At 36.5% G+C, this 18,272-nt stretch overlaps 1 protein-coding gene across 1 annotated transcript in view; it reads left to right on the top strand.

Moving 5' to 3' along the window:
* Positions 1 to 18,272, top strand: part of ATP2B1 (ATPase, Ca++ transporting, plasma membrane 1) — a 117,929-nt gene that overhangs the window by 89,877 nt on the left and 9,780 nt on the right. Inside the window, exons 13-21 of the mRNA XM_011933534.1 lie at positions 4,592 to 4,771; positions 5,460 to 5,547; positions 5,929 to 6,035; positions 11,827 to 12,018; positions 12,245 to 12,458; positions 12,918 to 13,129; positions 14,736 to 14,843; positions 16,864 to 17,046; positions 17,420 to 17,506. Coding sequence (XP_011788924.1) covers positions 4,592 to 4,771; positions 5,460 to 5,547; positions 5,929 to 6,035; positions 11,827 to 12,018; positions 12,245 to 12,458; positions 12,918 to 13,129; positions 14,736 to 14,843; positions 16,864 to 17,046; positions 17,420 to 17,506 — 1,371 coding nt within the window. The remainder of the gene's footprint in view (positions 1 to 4,591; positions 4,772 to 5,459; positions 5,548 to 5,928; positions 6,036 to 11,826; positions 12,019 to 12,244; positions 12,459 to 12,917; positions 13,130 to 14,735; positions 14,844 to 16,863; positions 17,047 to 17,419; positions 17,507 to 18,272) is intronic.

Below are 18,272 nucleotides of genomic sequence, written 5' to 3'. Positions count from 1 at the left end.
CTCACTGTATGCCATATACTTAAGCCACATGCTTTACATGTAATTTTTTTAAATGTCTAACTTTGTGAGGCATGCATACTATTACTCTTATTTGGCAGATTTTTAAAAATTGAGAATGTATAGAGTGTTAGACAGTACACCTAGTGTGTTAAAATACCAGCTTTGTCTAAAACACATGTGCTTAAAAGACTACTGTGTTGTATTAACCACTGGAGGGGTCAGGTAAGACTTCCTAGAGGTTAATTACCTGATCTGATTCTTAAGGAGGAAGCATTATCTACACCAAGAAAGAGAGTGAGCAGTTAAGTATATCTTGAGCAAAGAAGCAACATAAATAACAGCACTAGCAGAAAACCACTGTTGTTCAGTGACTTTATCAGCTAGTTGATTCAAAACCTAATATGTAGCACTCTTCTAGGAACTGGAAATACTGCAGTGACCAGAATAGTCTTGAGATTTATATTCTAGAGGAAGAAGACAGCTAAGTAGGTAGAATGATAGATACATGGACACCGTGTCAAGTGAAAATGAATTCTGAGAGGAATAAGACTTGGTGCCTGTTCTCATAGACCTTATATTCTGGGTGGCAGGATGGCATTTCGGGGGGATGATATTAAATAAGACAATTACTAGTGCAGAGGGGCTATATATATAAGATATGCACAGTGTAGTGAAATAAAGTAATGGAGGGAGACTGCATTAGGAATTTCTGAGGATGTGGCATTTGAGATGCAATCTGATGGTTCACAGTGCGTCTGCCATGTAAATAGCTGCAAGAAGAGCATTCCAAGCAAAATGAGGAATGCAAGTGAAAGTGAGAAAAGTATTTAGCTCTTTTAAAGGTGGAAAGGAGGCCAGTGTGGCTGTAAGTGTAAAGAAGAAAGGGGAGACGAGATGATCTCTGGCCTTAGTGGGCTGTGAGGGCTCTGAATTTTCTGAAATTCAGGCTGGGAGGTGATATGATTTATGTTGTTAAAATACTGTTTTGATTACTGTGTAAGACAGGGATTAGAGATGAAGAAGAGTAGAAGCAGGGAAGTTAACGAGAGTATTGCAGTGATTCCAGGCAAGAGATGATCATGGCTTGGCCTACAGTTGTGGCATAGGAGATGGAAAGAAAGGAATGATTTCAAAGTGAGCGGAGATAGAACCAATAGGAAGTAATATATTGGGTTTGGATATTCCATTTTTGACATTGTTGAGGTGTCTGAGACATCCAAATGTATGTCAAGCATTTGGACCTCAGAGTCTGAAAGGGGGCTAGTCTGAAGAAATCACTGATGAAACTAAAGATCTTTTAGAGAAAGTGTGCAGCTAGGGAAGAAGGCTTTTACGACTAAGAGGTTGCCACAGTTAGAAGTCTTATAAAGGAGATGGAACCAGTCTCTAACTTGTATAACTTGGTGGCTGGTAGAGGGTTACCAATGTAATAAGAGAATCAGAAACAGCAGCCTGTTGAGAGATCAAGATAAATTTGGTTTGGGGTTTTGTAATTTCAAATGCTTATAAAATAGCCAGGTGGGTAATATTTGCCATTTGGTCACAGGAGAATCATTCAGAGGTTGTTTTTTTGTTTTGTCTTGTTTTTGTTTTTTTTAAGGAAGAGGTCTTCCTATGTTGCCCAGGCTGTAGTACAGTGGCTTTTCACAGGCAGGAGATCATGGTGCACTGCAGTCTCAAACGCCTGGCCTCAAGCAGCCTCCCACCTCAGCCTCCTGAATAGCTGTAATTACAGGCATGCACCACTGTGCCTGGCTTTTCAAAGTTGTATACATTGACTTATGGTTTAAACTTTAACATTAAATCAGGATGTCTGCAACTTCCATTCTTTGGAAGACAAATCAGTCTATTATCATGCTCTTGGCATTGCAGTTGATGGAGAGTTTTATCTTTTTAAAGCATGTAAATGGCACTTGTTTCTCAGTATCACAAAATGAGATGGGTATTTATATACTAAATTGAGACGATGTCATATGAAACAGCTTTCTCTGAGTTTCTCTGTTTTGTACAGTGCAGTTCTGGTGGGAGGGATTCTTGAATAATTAGATGTCTAGAACAAATCCAGTTTTTATTGCATATGTATAAGTACTTGGCCTTGCTTTAGTTTCTTAAATGTAAAAGTAGAGATAGTTTGTGAGTTTTAAGCTGGAAGCATCTGATGATTAGTAGGCAGTTAATAAATGTTAGTGTGCCTTTCTTATGTATTATTTGCCACATAGTTTTAACCTGAGACCAATTTCTCCCTTTTACTCATTGTTTCCCTGTCCAGATGATCCTGGGATACTACCTAATCAAGAACTGCTTAGATATAAAAATTTAAGATAGATTTTATCTCAAATGAGATAACAGGAGATACATACCTGTATAAAACAGACAAGTGTTTTTAGTGTCAAATATATATATTTTTTTTTTTGAAAAAATAATTTCAGCAGGCCCTGTCCTTTTGCTCATCACTCTGGCACTAGGACCTAAGCGCAGTGCCTGGCATTCAGTAAATATTAGTTTGAGTAAATGCGTGTGATGTCGCCCTCCAATGATTTGAATCACTAAGAGTTGACTGGGTAGAGGAAAATAATTTTTCTGATGTAAATCTTAAAACTTATAGATAAATATGTATTTAAATTGCAATTAATTACATTGCATACATGTTTTAAAACATGGTGCCCTGGGCCAGGCATGGTGGCTCACACCTATAATCCCATTACTTTGGGAGACTGAGGCAGACGGATCGCCTGAGCTCAGGAGTTCAAGACCAGCCTGGGCAACATGGTGAAACCCCATCTCTACCAAAAATACAAAAAATTAGCCATGCCTGGTGGCATGCACCTGTGGTCCCAGCTACTCAGGAGGCTGAGGTGGGAGGATCACTTGAGCCTGGGAGGCAGAGGTTGCAGTGAATCAGCATTGTACCACTGCACTTTATCCTGGGTGACGGAGTGAGACCCATCTTGCGGGGGGGGGGGGGGGGATGGTGCCTTGTCTGGAATGTGCACCTCTTAGAAAATGTACCCTTGCTATTGTTTATCCCAAAGATACTTAATTCAGCAGTTCAGTAAATACTAAGCTCCAGTCACATGCCTGGTGCTTATTTGTTAAATGAACAAAAGGCATACTAGGTGTTGATGATGCAAAGATAAGGTAAAGGTCCTGCCTTCAAGAAGCTCATTGAAGATTCAGGTAAACAATAACTATAGTATGACTTGATGACCTGTAATAGAGGTATGTATAAGATGAAGGTGCAGTTTTGTCTAAGTAGACCAAGAAAGCTCCAGATAAGTTAGATTTACACTGGATTTAGGATAGACTTCACAAACAGGTAGACTACAGTCCAAAGTTAGCCTTCAGTCAGGTTATCTTTGTTGGGGGAGGCGGGGTTAGAAACATTAAGTATGAAGAGATTACGCACAAATCTGTGTTTCTTCCTTTTGCAATTACAGGTTCTGTTAACATTGGGCTCTCATTCCATCATGGCAGAAATAGGCTGGAGCTAAATAGCTCTTTCATTAGGCATTTGTCTTGGGGGTTTATCATTTTCAGCATATTTTCTTCATGTATATTACCTCCATGATCCTGTAGGCATTTTAATTTGCAACCCCTGCTCCAGTAGGATCCGTGTGGATTTTCTGGTTATAGAAAAGCAGGAAAAGATTTTCTAGGTAAAAGGAACTGTAGTAGTACAGGCACAAACAGTGATTCTGTTACACTGAGAACTTTGTGGTTTGTGATAACAGCTGAGGAATCATCATATATTTTAAGAAAGTGTATTTCTGTTTAAAAAAATAAACTCTACCATCAAGTATATCATATGTTTTAAAGGGGGAACAAACTTTAATTGGCAGGGTACCAACTAAAAAGCCATTGAAGTAGATTGGGCAGCAAGCAGCAGAGACATGATGCAGGGCAAATTTGAGGTAGAATCCACGGGACTTACTGGCTTCTAAGGATGTAGGGTAAGAGAACTGAAAGAAGAGGTACAGGTGACTCTTAGGTTTCTGCTAGATAGGTAAAGGAAACATGGTTTTGCTTTTAGACACCTGAATCGATACTCACTTTCTAGGTGGAACTATGAATCCTTTTACAGTAAGGTAAGGGCAGGATGTGGATTCTAAAGTCATTAGAATACGATGGAATTAGATGGAAATTGAAGGTATGGGAGTAGGTAAGGTAACACTTAAAAGATACAGATTGTGAGCCATCCTTAGCCCTAAACAAAAGGATACCAACCTTTTACTCTGGTGTAATCTGGGTAGTAAAACCAGAAAGGTAGAAAACCAACCAGAAAATAATTGCCTAATGGTTGCCGGGGGGAAGCGTGCTTTAAAAAGCCTTCTGTAAATAAATCCTGCAAACAAATTAGTAGATGACAACTGAAAACGAAGCCTGAGCTAAGTCTGGCAGTGGAATTGGAAAGAGATTATTGAAAATAGTGCCAGAAAAGAAATATTGAGTATTGGAAATGAAATCAATCATGAAGTCATTGCATCATTGTCATCATTTGGGGGACTATAAAGTAATGCAGTTGTGTGCAGTGAAATATTTTTCCCTCTAAAAATACCAGTTTAACTTTGTAATTTTTTTTAATGTAAACCAGGTGCCAGATGCAATTAAAAAGTGTCAGAGGGCTGGAATTACTGTGCGGATGGTCACTGGTGATAATATTAATACTGCTCGGGCCATTGCTACCAAATGTGGTATTTTACATCCTGGGGAAGATTTTCTGTGCCTAGAAGGTAAAGATTTTAACAGAAGAATACGAAATGAAAAAGGAGAGGTAAAGATTTATTTATTTATTTATTTTTGGTCGACAGATGTTTAATGTATTAGGAATTTAATTCAACAAACACATACTGAATATGCACTATGTTAGGCACCATGCATGAAATAAATGCAGTCTATACCTTAGGAAGCAAAATACTAGTGTTCTAAGGGATAAAAGAGAGAAGTAATAAATTGGTCCTAAAGGAAGTAAACATTTCTTGCTATGAATGCTATATGAAAGTAGTGGCGATGAATCTAGGCCTATTTCAGAAGTACAATATGTATAAGGGAGTAATGGGAGATGGGTTGGAAAGGCTGATATGGAGCATATTTTAGGGGACCCCAAACTCTCTGAACTTCTTATGCTCAATTAAGGAAGTTCTATTTTCATAGGCAGTAGGGGGATTTTTAAAATTTGGTCTTATAATGATAAATAAAAAACAGTGGCTTTTAGACTTGAGTATGCATCAGAGTCGCCTAGCAAGATTATTAAAACACAGATTGCTGGGCCTGCCCCACAGTATTTGCTAAGGTAGATCTGGGTCCATGCCCAAGAATTAATGTTTCTAATAAGTTCCCAGGAGTTTCTGATGGTGTTGTTCTGTGGACCACACTTTGAGAGTCACTGATAAATATGCCAGATAGCTCATTAGGATTTAAGAAACTATGGGCATATTTTAACTTTGATAAAACATTTATAGATTGAGCAAGAGAGGATAGACAAAATTTGGCCAAAGCTTCGAGTACTTGCAAGATCATCTCCTACTGATAAGCATACACTGGTTAAAGGTAAGTCGATTTTTCAGTTATTTCACAATTTCTTAATCTAGAAATGTGTTCTGCTTCCTAAAATAGTAATAGGTACTGAATATTAGATTGAGTAATGGATATCATGTTTTAATAAAATCTAAATACATTTCCTTTGATATCTTAGGTAAATTGTGTTCCTAAGTGATTATCTAAAGTGTTTAAGACAGGATATTGCTCTAAATATGCCCTTAGTTTCTGAAGTAGGTTCTCACCCAGCATCTAAGCAATTTCCATTTCTATGTTTGTTTAATTATTTATTTTTAACCTTGAGTCTATAAAACCGAATAGTCAGGATGTTCTTCAGAATCATCTTATTAAAGACTAATGTTTTTATAACACAAATATTTACTTGTATTTAAGGTATAATTGACAGCACTGTCTCAGACCAACGCCAGGTTGTAGCCGTAACTGGTGATGGTACAAATGATGGCCCAGCACTAAAGAAAGCAGATGTTGGATTTGCAATGGTAAGAATTTACTCATTCAAATATCCAAACGTAATTTATGGACTGGTTTGTTTGTTTGTTGACTGAATTACTGTGGATTTTAAACACTGTCCTTCAAGATTAGTTTGAGGGATAATTAATAAACCTAAATTGGTTTATAAGTCTAATTAGTTTATGCATTAGCTTTATTTGATGTCATGAAATCTGACTAGATTGTTTCTTTTGAACAATTTAATAATATTATATGTTGACTTTGTATTCTGTTAATTTTTTAATGTCTGTCATCTTACCTGAACCTTTAACAACCCTTTTATGCAGGACACAGGCTTAGAACAGTTGTATTTAAATTAAAAATATAATTGAGACTTTTCTATTCATCTACTCAATTACTCTTCAGTTATTTAAAAAGTAATTGAATACCATCATTTTATATATAATCTTTTTTGATTGAAAAAGCCTACCTACTTGTTTTCCCCAAAGTCCTCAATTTAAGTATTTTATTTTCTTTGAGTTTCATTTTATTTTTGGAAAATACTGGTTCATAATCACAATTCTCAAATCCAGAACTATCAGGAAACTGAAATTTTTAACCTAAATTTTGCAGCAGACTCATTTGATTGCAAAATTTGTTCTGAACTGATGTGAGGCTGTTATTTGTCCTACTTAGTGTGAATATTCATAGCCATTGTGGAGATTTTAATGTGGTTTTTATGGGGTGCTAAGCTCTTTTGGGAAAATTGAGATACAAGGTTATGTGTCTCATTATCTTTCCAAACTATGAGAAACTGAATTCTGAATCACAATCTGGCCCTAAGGTTTTCAGATGAGAGATTGTTTTTGTGTACAAATGTTTATTTGCATAATTTGTCCCCCTGATATTTTGCTGCTAAAATAGAAATTTAGAAGATCTACCATGGTGGCAGCCTTTCAACAGGAGTGAGAGAGATGGGGAAAGGAAATTATGGGTAAATTTTCCTCAGTCAAAAGCAGTGAATCCAAAGATCCCCCACCCTACCCCATCCCAAATTTAAATAGTTGGCAGCTGCATTGGTAGGAGCTTCTGAAGACATGTGAAGCATAGCTGAAGAGGTCTATAGAATAATTAAGTGCTCTTACTTTTGCTCTAGGCAAACAGGCTCGTTCCCTTTAGGAACATAGGATCACTCACTGCTGCTCTTGAGCATTTAGCAGGATTTTTATTGCTATTTACATTCTGACAGCTGACCAGAAAGGCATTTATGTAAAATGAATTTTAAAATAAAAAAAACTTTCTTCCCAAAACTTGAATGTAAGACAGATACAATGGGCTTTAAGTAAATACAGGTAAATGTAATCAAACAAAAACACAATACACTGACTGGTTGGTTAGTATTTTTTAAGCTCTTTATGGTTTTAGGCCCAGTTTTATCCCCCCCCCTTTTTTTTTTTTTTTTATTTAGTTCAAAAACAGACTGACCGTGATGGCTTATGCCTGTAATCCCAGCACTTTGGGAGGCTGAGGCGGGCAGATCACATGAGGTCAGGAGTTCAAGAACAGCCTGGCCAACATGGCAAAACCAAAAAAAAAAAAAAAAAAGAAACAAATTCGCTGGGTGTGGTGGTCATGCCTGTAATCCCAGCTACTTGAAAGGCTGAGGCATGAGAATCGCTTGAACCCAGGAGGCACAGGCTGCAGTGAGCCAAGATGACACCACTGCACTCCAGCCTAGGTGACAGAGCAAGGCTCTGTCTCAAATAAATAAATAAATAAATTTAGTTCAAAAACATAGAGAAACTGTAAGTGCTTGGTAGCTTGGACTTGAAACTACTCTTGTTTAAGCTTGAATTTACTTTAGTTTTGCATTTGTTCAGTTAAAACTTAAAGACAAACATCTTGTCTTAGAGGTTTTTTTTAGTTACAAAAAATTGCTGTTGATAATTTCTTTCTAAATGTATCTCTTATTTTTCAGGCAGATATAGCATTTTAGGGCATATGTTCTTGATTTGTTGACCTGTAGATAAAGTGTATATTCTGCTTGTCCATTCGGCCCTTTGTATCCATGGATTCTGCATCTGCAGAATCAACCAACTGTAGATAGAAAATATTCAGGACAAAAATATGGATAGTTGCATCTGTAGTGAACATGTACAGACTTTTTCTTATCATATTCCCTAAATAATACAGTATAACAATTACCTGCATAGCAAGTTTTGGTCAAAGGAGAGAATCCTTGTCCCATGGTATTATTCTTGCCAAAAATTAGTTAACCATGTATTGCTATCAACAAGAACTAAATGTCATGGTGTAATCCGATAATCAAATACCTCTATGGTAGTAAAACCTAAAGTAATTAAAATACTTTTACTTTAAACTTTATTTGGATTAATGCGGGACTCCAAATATTAAGAGACTGTGTTCAGTATTCCAGTCCAGAAACATTAGAAGTGAAGAGTTGCTGTCTCCTAAAAATTCACAGCACGTGGAAATAATCACAGGATAGTGACAAGTTTTTTCAGGAAGAAGTCTTTGACTCTGCCTGTAAAGACTGGAAAAGGTTTTCTGGAAGAGGTGCCAGTTTAGCTGAGGGAAGGAGAGGAACCAAGAGGCCCTCATTCATCAGCGAATTATGTACAAGTTGTTCACTCTAACTAGAAGAGGTTGTGGTACTGTAATGAGATACGAAGCTAGAAGAATTCCTAAGGTGCCACATTAAAAAGGCCTTGAATGCCAAGATAAGGATTTTTTTTCTCTTATCCTGTAGATGAACATTTGACAAGCCTACTTCTGATAAAGTAAGTTTAGAGACACACTATGTGATATTATATAACTCCTAGAAGCTCATTTTTTAAAAGCACTTTAACCTTTTGTGATTGAAAGTTTTCCAGACTTGTTTCATCATAGAACTAGATTTTATCTGAATACCAATTAACACCATAGAGTTACTTTTAGAAATTTTAAGGATTTTGAGCAAGGGAATGGTGAGATTTGCATTTGTATAATATGGGTATGATGAGAATCAAGAAATCCCATTGAGTTTAAGTGTGTTAAATATGTGGGACATTGGCCAGGTGCGGTGGCTCACGCCTGTAATCCCAGCACTTTGGGAGGCCAAGGCGGGTGGATCTCTTGAGGTCAGGAGTTTGAGACCAGTCTGGCCAACATGGTAAAACCCTGTCTCTACTAAAAATACAAAATAGTAGGTGTAGTGGTGTGCGCCTGTAATCTCAGCTACTTGGGAGGCTGAGGCGGGAGAGTGGCATGAACCCGGAAGGCGGAGCTTGCAGTGAGCCAAGATGGTGCCACTGCACTCCAGCCTGGACAACAGAGCGAGACTCTGTCTCAAAAAAAAAAAAGTGGGACATTAAAAGTAAAATATTCACAATGGGAGCTGGAGACTAAGATTCTAAAATAAGATTGTTTCTTCATTGAGTATTTTGAGAAAGGTTTCATCTGAACTTCTTCTTTATCAAAACAATGTATGCATAGTATTTAAAAGGTCAGGTAGTTCTATAAGACTTAATACCAAGTCCCCTACCACATACCAAATTTTTGGCTCCTGAAGGAAAACGGTTTTAGCTGCTTCTATTCCTTAGTTATGTACCTTTATATCTCTAAATCACATGATTCTGGTGCTTTTTGATTGTTTTAATATAAGGCTTTAACTAATGACTTTCATTAATGAAGATGAGGACTTTGTGCTTTTACAGGCACATAGACCACATTCACCCCATATACCTTCATGCTTACTACCTATCCCATCATCTGCCAGCAGAGTTATATCATAATTTAGGTTCAATCAACATTCAGCCCTTACTGTGACTGTAAAGGCTGTTTCAACCTGATCTATGTGGTCTACTGTAATTACTTTCCTTCCTTACACAGCTTTTTATGTTCCCTATAATTTGTTGTCTTTTTTACTTTCTTTTAATTTTTATTTGGTTTGTTTGAATTGTTTTGGCTTAGTTTTTCTATGTACTTTAATTCATCCCCAAATTATCTGTTCCATATATCAGAGACCTTTAGCATTCTTACCAGTTTTAGTTTCTAAGAGATAACGTCTCTCAGCATCTTTCAACGTGCTTTAATCTGCACTCGCTGTTTGCTGGCCTTGCTGCACAGCCGTCTTCTTGGTCTCCATACCTGAGGATTTTCTTTTTTTTTTTTTTTTTTTGAGACGGAGTCTGGCTTTGTCACCCAGGCTGGAGTGCAGTGGCCGGATCTCAGCTCACTGCAAGCTCCGCCTCCCGGGTTTACGCCATTCTCCTGCCTCAGCCTCCCAAGTAGCTGGGACTACAAGCACCCGCCACCTTGCCCGGCTAGTTTTTTGTATTTTTTAGTAGAGATGGGGTTTCACCGTGTTAGCCAGGATGGTCTCGATCTCCTGACCTCGTGATCCGCCCGTCTCGGCCTCCCAAAGTGCTGGGATTACAGGCTTGAGCCACCGCGCCCGGCCTATCTCTCATTTGTGTTGGATCTTGTACTTCACGAATTCAGTTGCATCATCATCTTTGGTTTACTCCCTTATCTGGGGGAGTCATCTCCTCCAGCTGCTTCTTGAGAAAAGGTTTGTCTTAGTCCATTTTGTATTGTGATAACAGAGTATCTAAGACTTAGTATTTCATGAACAATAAAAGTTTCTTTGACTTCAGGTTCTGGAGGTAAGTAAATCCAAGAACCAGGGTGCCAGCATCTGGTGAGGGCCTTCATGCTGCATCATGTCGTGGGAGAAGGGCAAGAGAACATTGCAAGTGAGCACCAAAGCAAGAGGGGGTCAAACTCACCTTTATAATGAATTCACTCTTGATAATGAAACCACTCCCAAGATAATGACATTAATCCATACATGAAGTCAGAGCCTTCATCATGATATCACCTCTGAGTTTCCATGTCTGCACTTTGCTGATTGAAGATTACATTTCCAAGACATGAATTTGGGGAATACTTTCAGCCCGTAGTGGGGTTCTTGAGGGTTAGCTTTTTGATAATTTTTTAGCGAATCCTACTTCCTTCTAATTACTGCCTTATCTCTCTGCAAAGATAACCAGTATCCTGAAGATTATTCCTTTTGCCTGTTTTTGAACTTTGTACAGAAGAATCATACATTATGTGTTGAGTTCATCTTCTTTATTCAGCATTATGTTTGTGAGATCATTTATGTTAATATAGTTGTAGTTCACTCATTTTATTAATCTACAATTTATTAATTGCCCCATTCTCTTGTTGATAACATTGTTACTAGTTTGAAGGTTCTAAATGCATCTTCAGTAGACTTTCAAAAGATCTTCCTTTTTTTATTGCTACCTTCACCCCTACTTCCAGTGCCATGTAACTCTACCAAGTCCGAAGCTGTGCAGGAGGGTTCTGTGGTCGGGGAGAAAGGGGGCTACTTCTACTTTCTCTACCCGTGGATTACGATTCAGCTTTCTTGTGTCGGCTGGGTTACTTAGCATTTGGCTGTCTGCTTTCAGCTTTTTTTTTTTTTTTTGGTAGCATCTCCTTTTCCTCTAAACTTGGTCTTCATAGAGTTTGTTTGCTTTTTATTAATATATACCCTTTTGTGTGGCTTTTGGAAGGAACTTGAGTAATGTCTTTGTTCATTCCTCCATTTTTAGCCCAACTTGAACCTTATTTTTAATACTTCATTCTTTGATTTCCGCTAAACCAGAATGTCTTTCCTAGTAATATCTTAGAATAACTCTGTTACCTTCTTTTAATGTAAATTTAAGTCAATATTTATTAGGTATAGTTGTAAACTTTTGTTTATTAATTGTATATTTTTTGACTATTTGAAAGTTAAAACATTTAGTCTAATTCACAAAATGTTTTTAACAGGGTATTGCTGGAACTGATGTAGCTAAAGAAGCATCTGATATTATTCTCACAGATGACAACTTTACAAGCATTGTTAAAGCAGTTATGTGGGGACGAAATGTCTACGACAGCATCTCAAAATTCCTTCAGTTCCAACTTACTGTTAATGTAGTAGCAGTGATTGTTGCTTTTACGGGCGCCTGTATTACTCAAGTAGGTGATGATTTGTCTATTAAAACTTGTTTACTTTAAATAAAAGTATATAAAATGCCTTTTTAAAAATACTTAATATTTAAGCTGAAGCTTAATATTTTAGGTTAGTTAATATAAAAATATAATCCTGTTCTGTTTCTCAAGTTTTTAAACCCTAAAGGCTTCCTGGGAGTTGCTGAGTCCCTGAGTAGTTGTGAATGTCTATTAGGAAACATATCTTTTCTAGGACTCACCGCTTAAGGCTGTGCAGATGCTGTGGGTAAACCTCATAATGGATACGCTCGCTTCCCTGGCTCTGGCGACGGAACCACCCACTGAGTCTCTCTTGCTTCGGAAACCTTATGGTAGAAATAAGCCTCTCATCTCACGTACAATGATGAAGAATATTTTGGGTCATGCATTCTATCAACTTGTAGTAGTCTTTACACTCTTATTTGCTGGTAAGAATTCAGTGTCTAATAAATAAAGCTTCAATTAATTGTTTCTTTCCCAAACTAATCATCCAAGATGTTATAATGTTATAAATTTTCAAGAGCCTAAGTTCTGTTCCTGACTTCCCATTTATCTTTAATTTCTTCTTCTGTATCAGTGAGTGCTTAGTAAATTTGGGGAGACAATAAGATAGATAGTAGGGGGAGAATAAAGAGTCCTGATGTCTTATCCTGGCTCTCCACTAATTTGGATATGTGATCCTGAGATTGTCACCATAGTTTTGGGAGCTTCTGTTTCCTTGTCTATAAAATAAGAGAGTTGTACTAGATAATCCCAGGTTTCTTCCAGCTCCTTCCATGCTGCCATTTCAGATAAAATAAAAAGTCTAGCTAAGTTTTACATTGTATACCTCCTTGAAATCTTATTTGGTATGATAATTACAAAATAGTCATTTTTCATTCTTTCAGGAGAAAAGTTTTTTGACATTGATAGTGGAAGAAATGCTCCTTTGCATGCACCTCCTTCAGAACATTATACTATTGTTTTTAATACCTTTGTGCTGATGCAACTTTTCAACGAAATAAATGCCCGGAAAATTCATGGTGAAAGAAATGTATTTGAAGGAATCTTTAACAATGCCATCTTCTGCACAATTGTTTTAGGAACTTTTGTGGTACAGGTGGGTAATTGGAAAAGATAGTTTCAAATTTGCCTGTTATATGGGAGACATTAGGTAAACAGCTTGTTCTAGCAATCACTTGTGTGGAACATGTGTGGAACTATTGCCTTGGTGACATCTATAGTATCATGGTGATTTAAGGTATATGTTAAAGAATATGAGAACTGAATCTCTGGTTCTTAGAAGTAAATGCCACAGCCAACTAGGCAAACGGTTTTATTTCTTCCAACTATAAAGTGAAAGATATCATTTCTTAGGAAACAAAGTCAGCCAATCACATTAATTGTTTCCCCAGCATTTTAGTATTCTTTTTACATCCCACATTATACCAAAAAAAGATCAAGTTTAAATTTAAAAATAATTAAGATCACTTGTGCAAATAAATATTGAACTCTTTTCATCCTCATTATTTTCTTGATTTATAAAGGAAAATTACTTTAGTTTTATATCTCTACTAAAATCCAGACCTGATTGTCAAATCAGTTATTATCTAATTGGGCTACTAACAAAGCAGTTAGAAATCTATCTGTACAAGTGTACAGATTAACTTACAAAACAGTGGAACTGAGAAGTAAAAATCACTTGAATTTGAATGAAGTAGAGCTAAAAAGAAAGGAATTGTAACTTTAAAGTTTTAAAATATTAACTTCCAAAATTATTTTTGATTTTAATATTTGGGAACTACTTAACTGCCATATCAGAGAGAGCCCTGTCAGACTCACAGGAGGATGAATATTGTTACTTGATTCTTTTTTAAAAACTTATTTATTTTTTGATTAAGATAGGGTCTTGCTGTGTTGCCTAGGCTGGTCGTGAACTCCTGGGCTCAAGCGATCCTCTCACATCAGCCTCCACAAGTGTTAGAATTACAGGTATGAGTTGTCACACCCAACCCCAGTTAATTCTTAATATTTCGATGCACACTATTTTAGGCTTTTTAGATAACAAGCAAAGCATAAGCACTGTATTATGAATTTATGTTCATCATCAGGCCTCATTCTTTTCATAAAGGAGAGCAAATCTGAGATCACTTCACCTGAGTTAGCCCATATCATAGAACTTTGCAAGTTGCCTTTCTTCTCTTACAGTCTGTTTGTATTTATCTTAATAGGTCTAAATGTTAAGTAGAAATAAACAGCTATGTGGAATTTTTAAAATATTGTATATTTTTCCAGTAACATACAGTCTTTTCTACAAAAGAGTACTGTATTTTGAGAAAGGCATAAATTATTTGAAGAATTGTACTAAATACAGGGGAATATAGTTGCTTGGGGTTATATTGGAAACATAAAGTTATTCTTCGTCATAAGAATTTTACTTTTTAGTAAGCATAATTTAAACATGAAATACGCATGCATTAAAAACATTGGGCAAAATTTTACTTTATTTCAGTTGTCTTTTTTTATAAGAGGGAACCCTTTCCCTGGAGGGGAAAGAGGAAAGGTCTGTTTCAGTTGTCTTATTTTCAGTTGTGACTAATATAATACACTTCATCAGAATAGTGGTTGTTCACCTTATTTTAGAGGACATAAATTTGATATTTTTTAAAGTATATGAATTTTTAAATTTAAGATTTAAGTAAATTTACTCTTGATTATTCCTCCAGATAATAATTGTGCAGTTTGGTGGAAAACCTTTCAGTTGTTCAGAACTTTCAATAGAACAGTGGCTATGGTCAATATTCCTAGGAATGGGAACGTTACTCTGGGGCCAGGTAAAAGTCTCATTAGTTTTTGCTTAAACTTAAAGTGATTTTTTTTTTTTTAATTTTTAGTGTGTATTTTCTTTAACAGTTTCCTTATTTGATTCTAAATCGTTAACATGGTGAGTAAAGAGAGGGAATTCAAAGATAAGTTTTTTTAATGTTGTATATAGTTCCAGTATGTCACTTGTTCATTATGATTATGCCTGTACTATAAAATACTATCCTAACTTTTTATGTGGTTTTTTTACTTGTTTTTTAGAACAAGTTTGTAGCAGTTGTTAAAAATGATGTATTTATAACTGGTTAGGATGCTAATATCTGTATCTTTTACTCTATAACCTATTTTTACATTTTCAGAAAAAAATTTTTTACAAAAATGTAGAAAATACATGGCCGGGCGTGGTGGCTCACGCCTGTAATCCCAGCACTTTGGGAGGCCGAGGCGGGCGGATCACCCAGCATGGTGAAACCCCATCTCTACTAAAAATACAAAAATTAGCCGGGCATGGTGGCAGGTGCCTGTAATCCCAGCTACTTGGGAGGCTGAGGCAGGAGAATCGCTTGAACCCAGGAGGCGGAGGTTGCAGTGAGCCGAGATTGTGCCATTGCACTCCAGCCTAGGGGAGAAGAGCGAGACTTCGTCTCAAAAAAAAAGTAAGAAATACATACACTTACTTTGTCATTTTGTTCTGTAATTTAATCTAATATGCAGCATAGGAAAAACTGACCTTAGAGAATGTTTTTATAAAAATAATGTTACCTGGAAAAAGGGGTCACAAAATGATGTTTTAGATTTGAATTGAATAGCTTTAACAGTGTATGTATAAAATAAAGTGCCTGAAATAAGAGATATACCTCATATTTACTATAGGCAGCTTACTTGCAAATGCATGTCATTATTTTTTAAATGTAGGTGATGATGATTTATGCATTGTTCATTTTAAGCCCATTACTATAAAACTAAGTTATAGAAAATCTATACTAACATTTTCATAAATGAAGGTTAATATATTTTATGGCATATAATTTGCATAAGCTAATTTATTGTTATTCTGCAAATCAGTGAAGCCAGACTTTCAGGGTTTCCATAAATTTAGCTCAATCTTTACATCTTTTTATCTCTTCTTTTTCTTAATTATATTTCTAGGTTCGGAGGTTTCTTATCCATTTTGAATACCTCATTAATAGAGATCATCTTTTAAGTAGGACCCATACTAAGTGTACCATAATAGAACAAGCACTGCCTTTGGTGGTCAGGAGACCTAGGTTCCTAGTCACTCCATGAACAAGTCACTTTATGTGCCTTGAAGCCTATTTCACGTTGGTGAAATGAAGTGGGTGTACTAGAAGTTCTCCAAGCAGATTCTATAGCTGACTACATGCTTGTTTCTCCCTGACAAACCCAGCTGCTGCCTTAAAGAATGGATGTTAACACATAAGCTAATAAACGTGTATTGGTGTTTCTTGTATCCTTTGTGTTTTCTGGGGCATCTGTTTTTGTTTGGCATCATCAATCAGTACTAATCTAATTTTAAACTGTTGCATTTTTAAAAAATACTTAATCAACAAAACTATTTTCAGTGTAACCTTGATGATTTTTTAAAATTTTTATACATTTTTTCTCATTGAACTCTGACAGCATTAATGAAATGTAAACATGTTTTGCATCTAGTAAGACCAGCTGCCATTTTCATTGTATTCGAAATAAATAGGACTTTAAGTAAATACATATATCAGACCATGGTTTTAAAATGTACTGTCTTGAATGTCCTGATGAAAATGTGAAAAATGTAATCAGGTTAATTTCCATTTAGGAAAACTTTTTACCCTTCAAACTCAAATCTTTTGTGTAGCTAAGAGAAGAATGTGTTTTGCTCTGGGAGAGAAAGACTAATCAACAGGATCCCATTACTTCGTTGGTAAAGATAGTCGAATACTCTGACCATTTGTAGTACCTTTAGTATTACAGTTGATCAGCTTACCTTTACTTAATATGATTTATTTCTAAGTTCATTCCCCTGTGTTGTAGCTTATTTCAACAATTCCAACTAGCCGTTTAAAATTCCTCAAAGAAGCTGGTCATGGAACACAAAAGGAAGAAATACCTGAGGAGGAATTAGCGGAGGATGTTGAAGAAATTGATCATGCTGAAAGGGAGTTGCGGCGTGGCCAAATCTTGTGGTTTAGAGGTCTGAACAGAATCCAAACACAGGTATGGGCCTGGTAGAGAGGTAGGAGAGATGATGGGAGCCAGGGCCTTTTGACCTGGGGAGGAGATTCGAGTGTACTTCTTAAACTTCCTCTCTAGCCTTCCCAACCCACAAATTGTATTCTCTTGAAAAGTAATCCTGGTGCCTGGAATGAGTGAAACTTTTAACTGATTATGAAAGAATGTGTCTATATGCCCCTAAGCTCCTTTTTTCCTAGCTCCCCCACCCCCCACTTCATCTCAAAATGCTATTCTTGCCTATAAGCTTTGTTAAAAGTGCCTTTTTCTTTTTATATGTTGATAGATGGAATGGTCCTTTCTCTTGTTCTCTCTCTCTCTTGCTGAGCAAGCTGTCACAATCTCTGATTCCTTGCAGATGGATGTAGTGAATGCTTTCCAGAGTGGAAGTTCCATTCAGGGGGCTCTAAGGCGGCAACCCTCCATCGCCAGCCAGCATCATGATGTAACAAATATTTCTACCCCTACACATGTAGTGTTTTCCTCTTCTACTGCTTCTACTACTGTGGGGTGTGAGTGTGTGTTCCTAAGTGCATGAAATTAACATTTCCTACTTCACACACCTAACGTTTCTCATTTTCTCCTTAATGTTTGAATTCATTGTTCAGGCTTTTTCATAAAGCTTTCTTTTCGTAAAGTGGATTGAGACCTCAAAGTGTTGTCGTTGTTGTTTTATTTCTTAGAGGGCTAGACAACAGGTGGAACAATTGCAACCAAAGATTAGATGCAATCTGTGAGCTTGTCTCTGTGCTAACTCTGATAGTTAATATGGGGAATAAAATTGTAGCTTAGAACTTGTGAAACTACTATAAATTTTTGAGTATATGCCTTTAAACGTGTTTATACTGCATGGTTCCTAAAAGCATGTGATTTGAAACTCATCTAACAGAACCAGGAAATTGCATTTTCAAAGCTAAGAATAAACTTAGCATTTTGACTTTTGTCCAATTTGGAAAGTAAGTTAGTAGCCTGAAGACAAGTTTTCAGTATGTATAGCCAGTTGCTTGCCTTCTTAACCTGTACTTTGTCTTTGATTTTTTGTTGTTGTTGTTGTTGTTTGGCTGTAGGGTGGTTTCGGGGGAAATCACTGTAAATTTTAAAACTTCCTGTGGAATTTATGGTTTGGGGTGGTTTTTTTCCATTTGTATAGTCAATTTAGTTAAAAATTGCATCATAGATAAGAAATATTCTGTTAAGTTTCAGTAGAAGTA

This window comes from Colobus angolensis, unplaced genomic scaffold (assembly GCF_000951035.1).
Source record: "Colobus angolensis palliatus isolate OR3802 unplaced genomic scaffold, Cang.pa_1.0 Scaffold10, whole genome shotgun sequence".
Classification (NCBI taxonomy): Eukaryota; Metazoa; Chordata; class Mammalia; order Primates; family Cercopithecidae; genus Colobus; species Colobus angolensis.
Note: the sequence above shows the minus strand (reverse complement) of the source record. Positions and strands in the feature narration are given on the sequence as shown.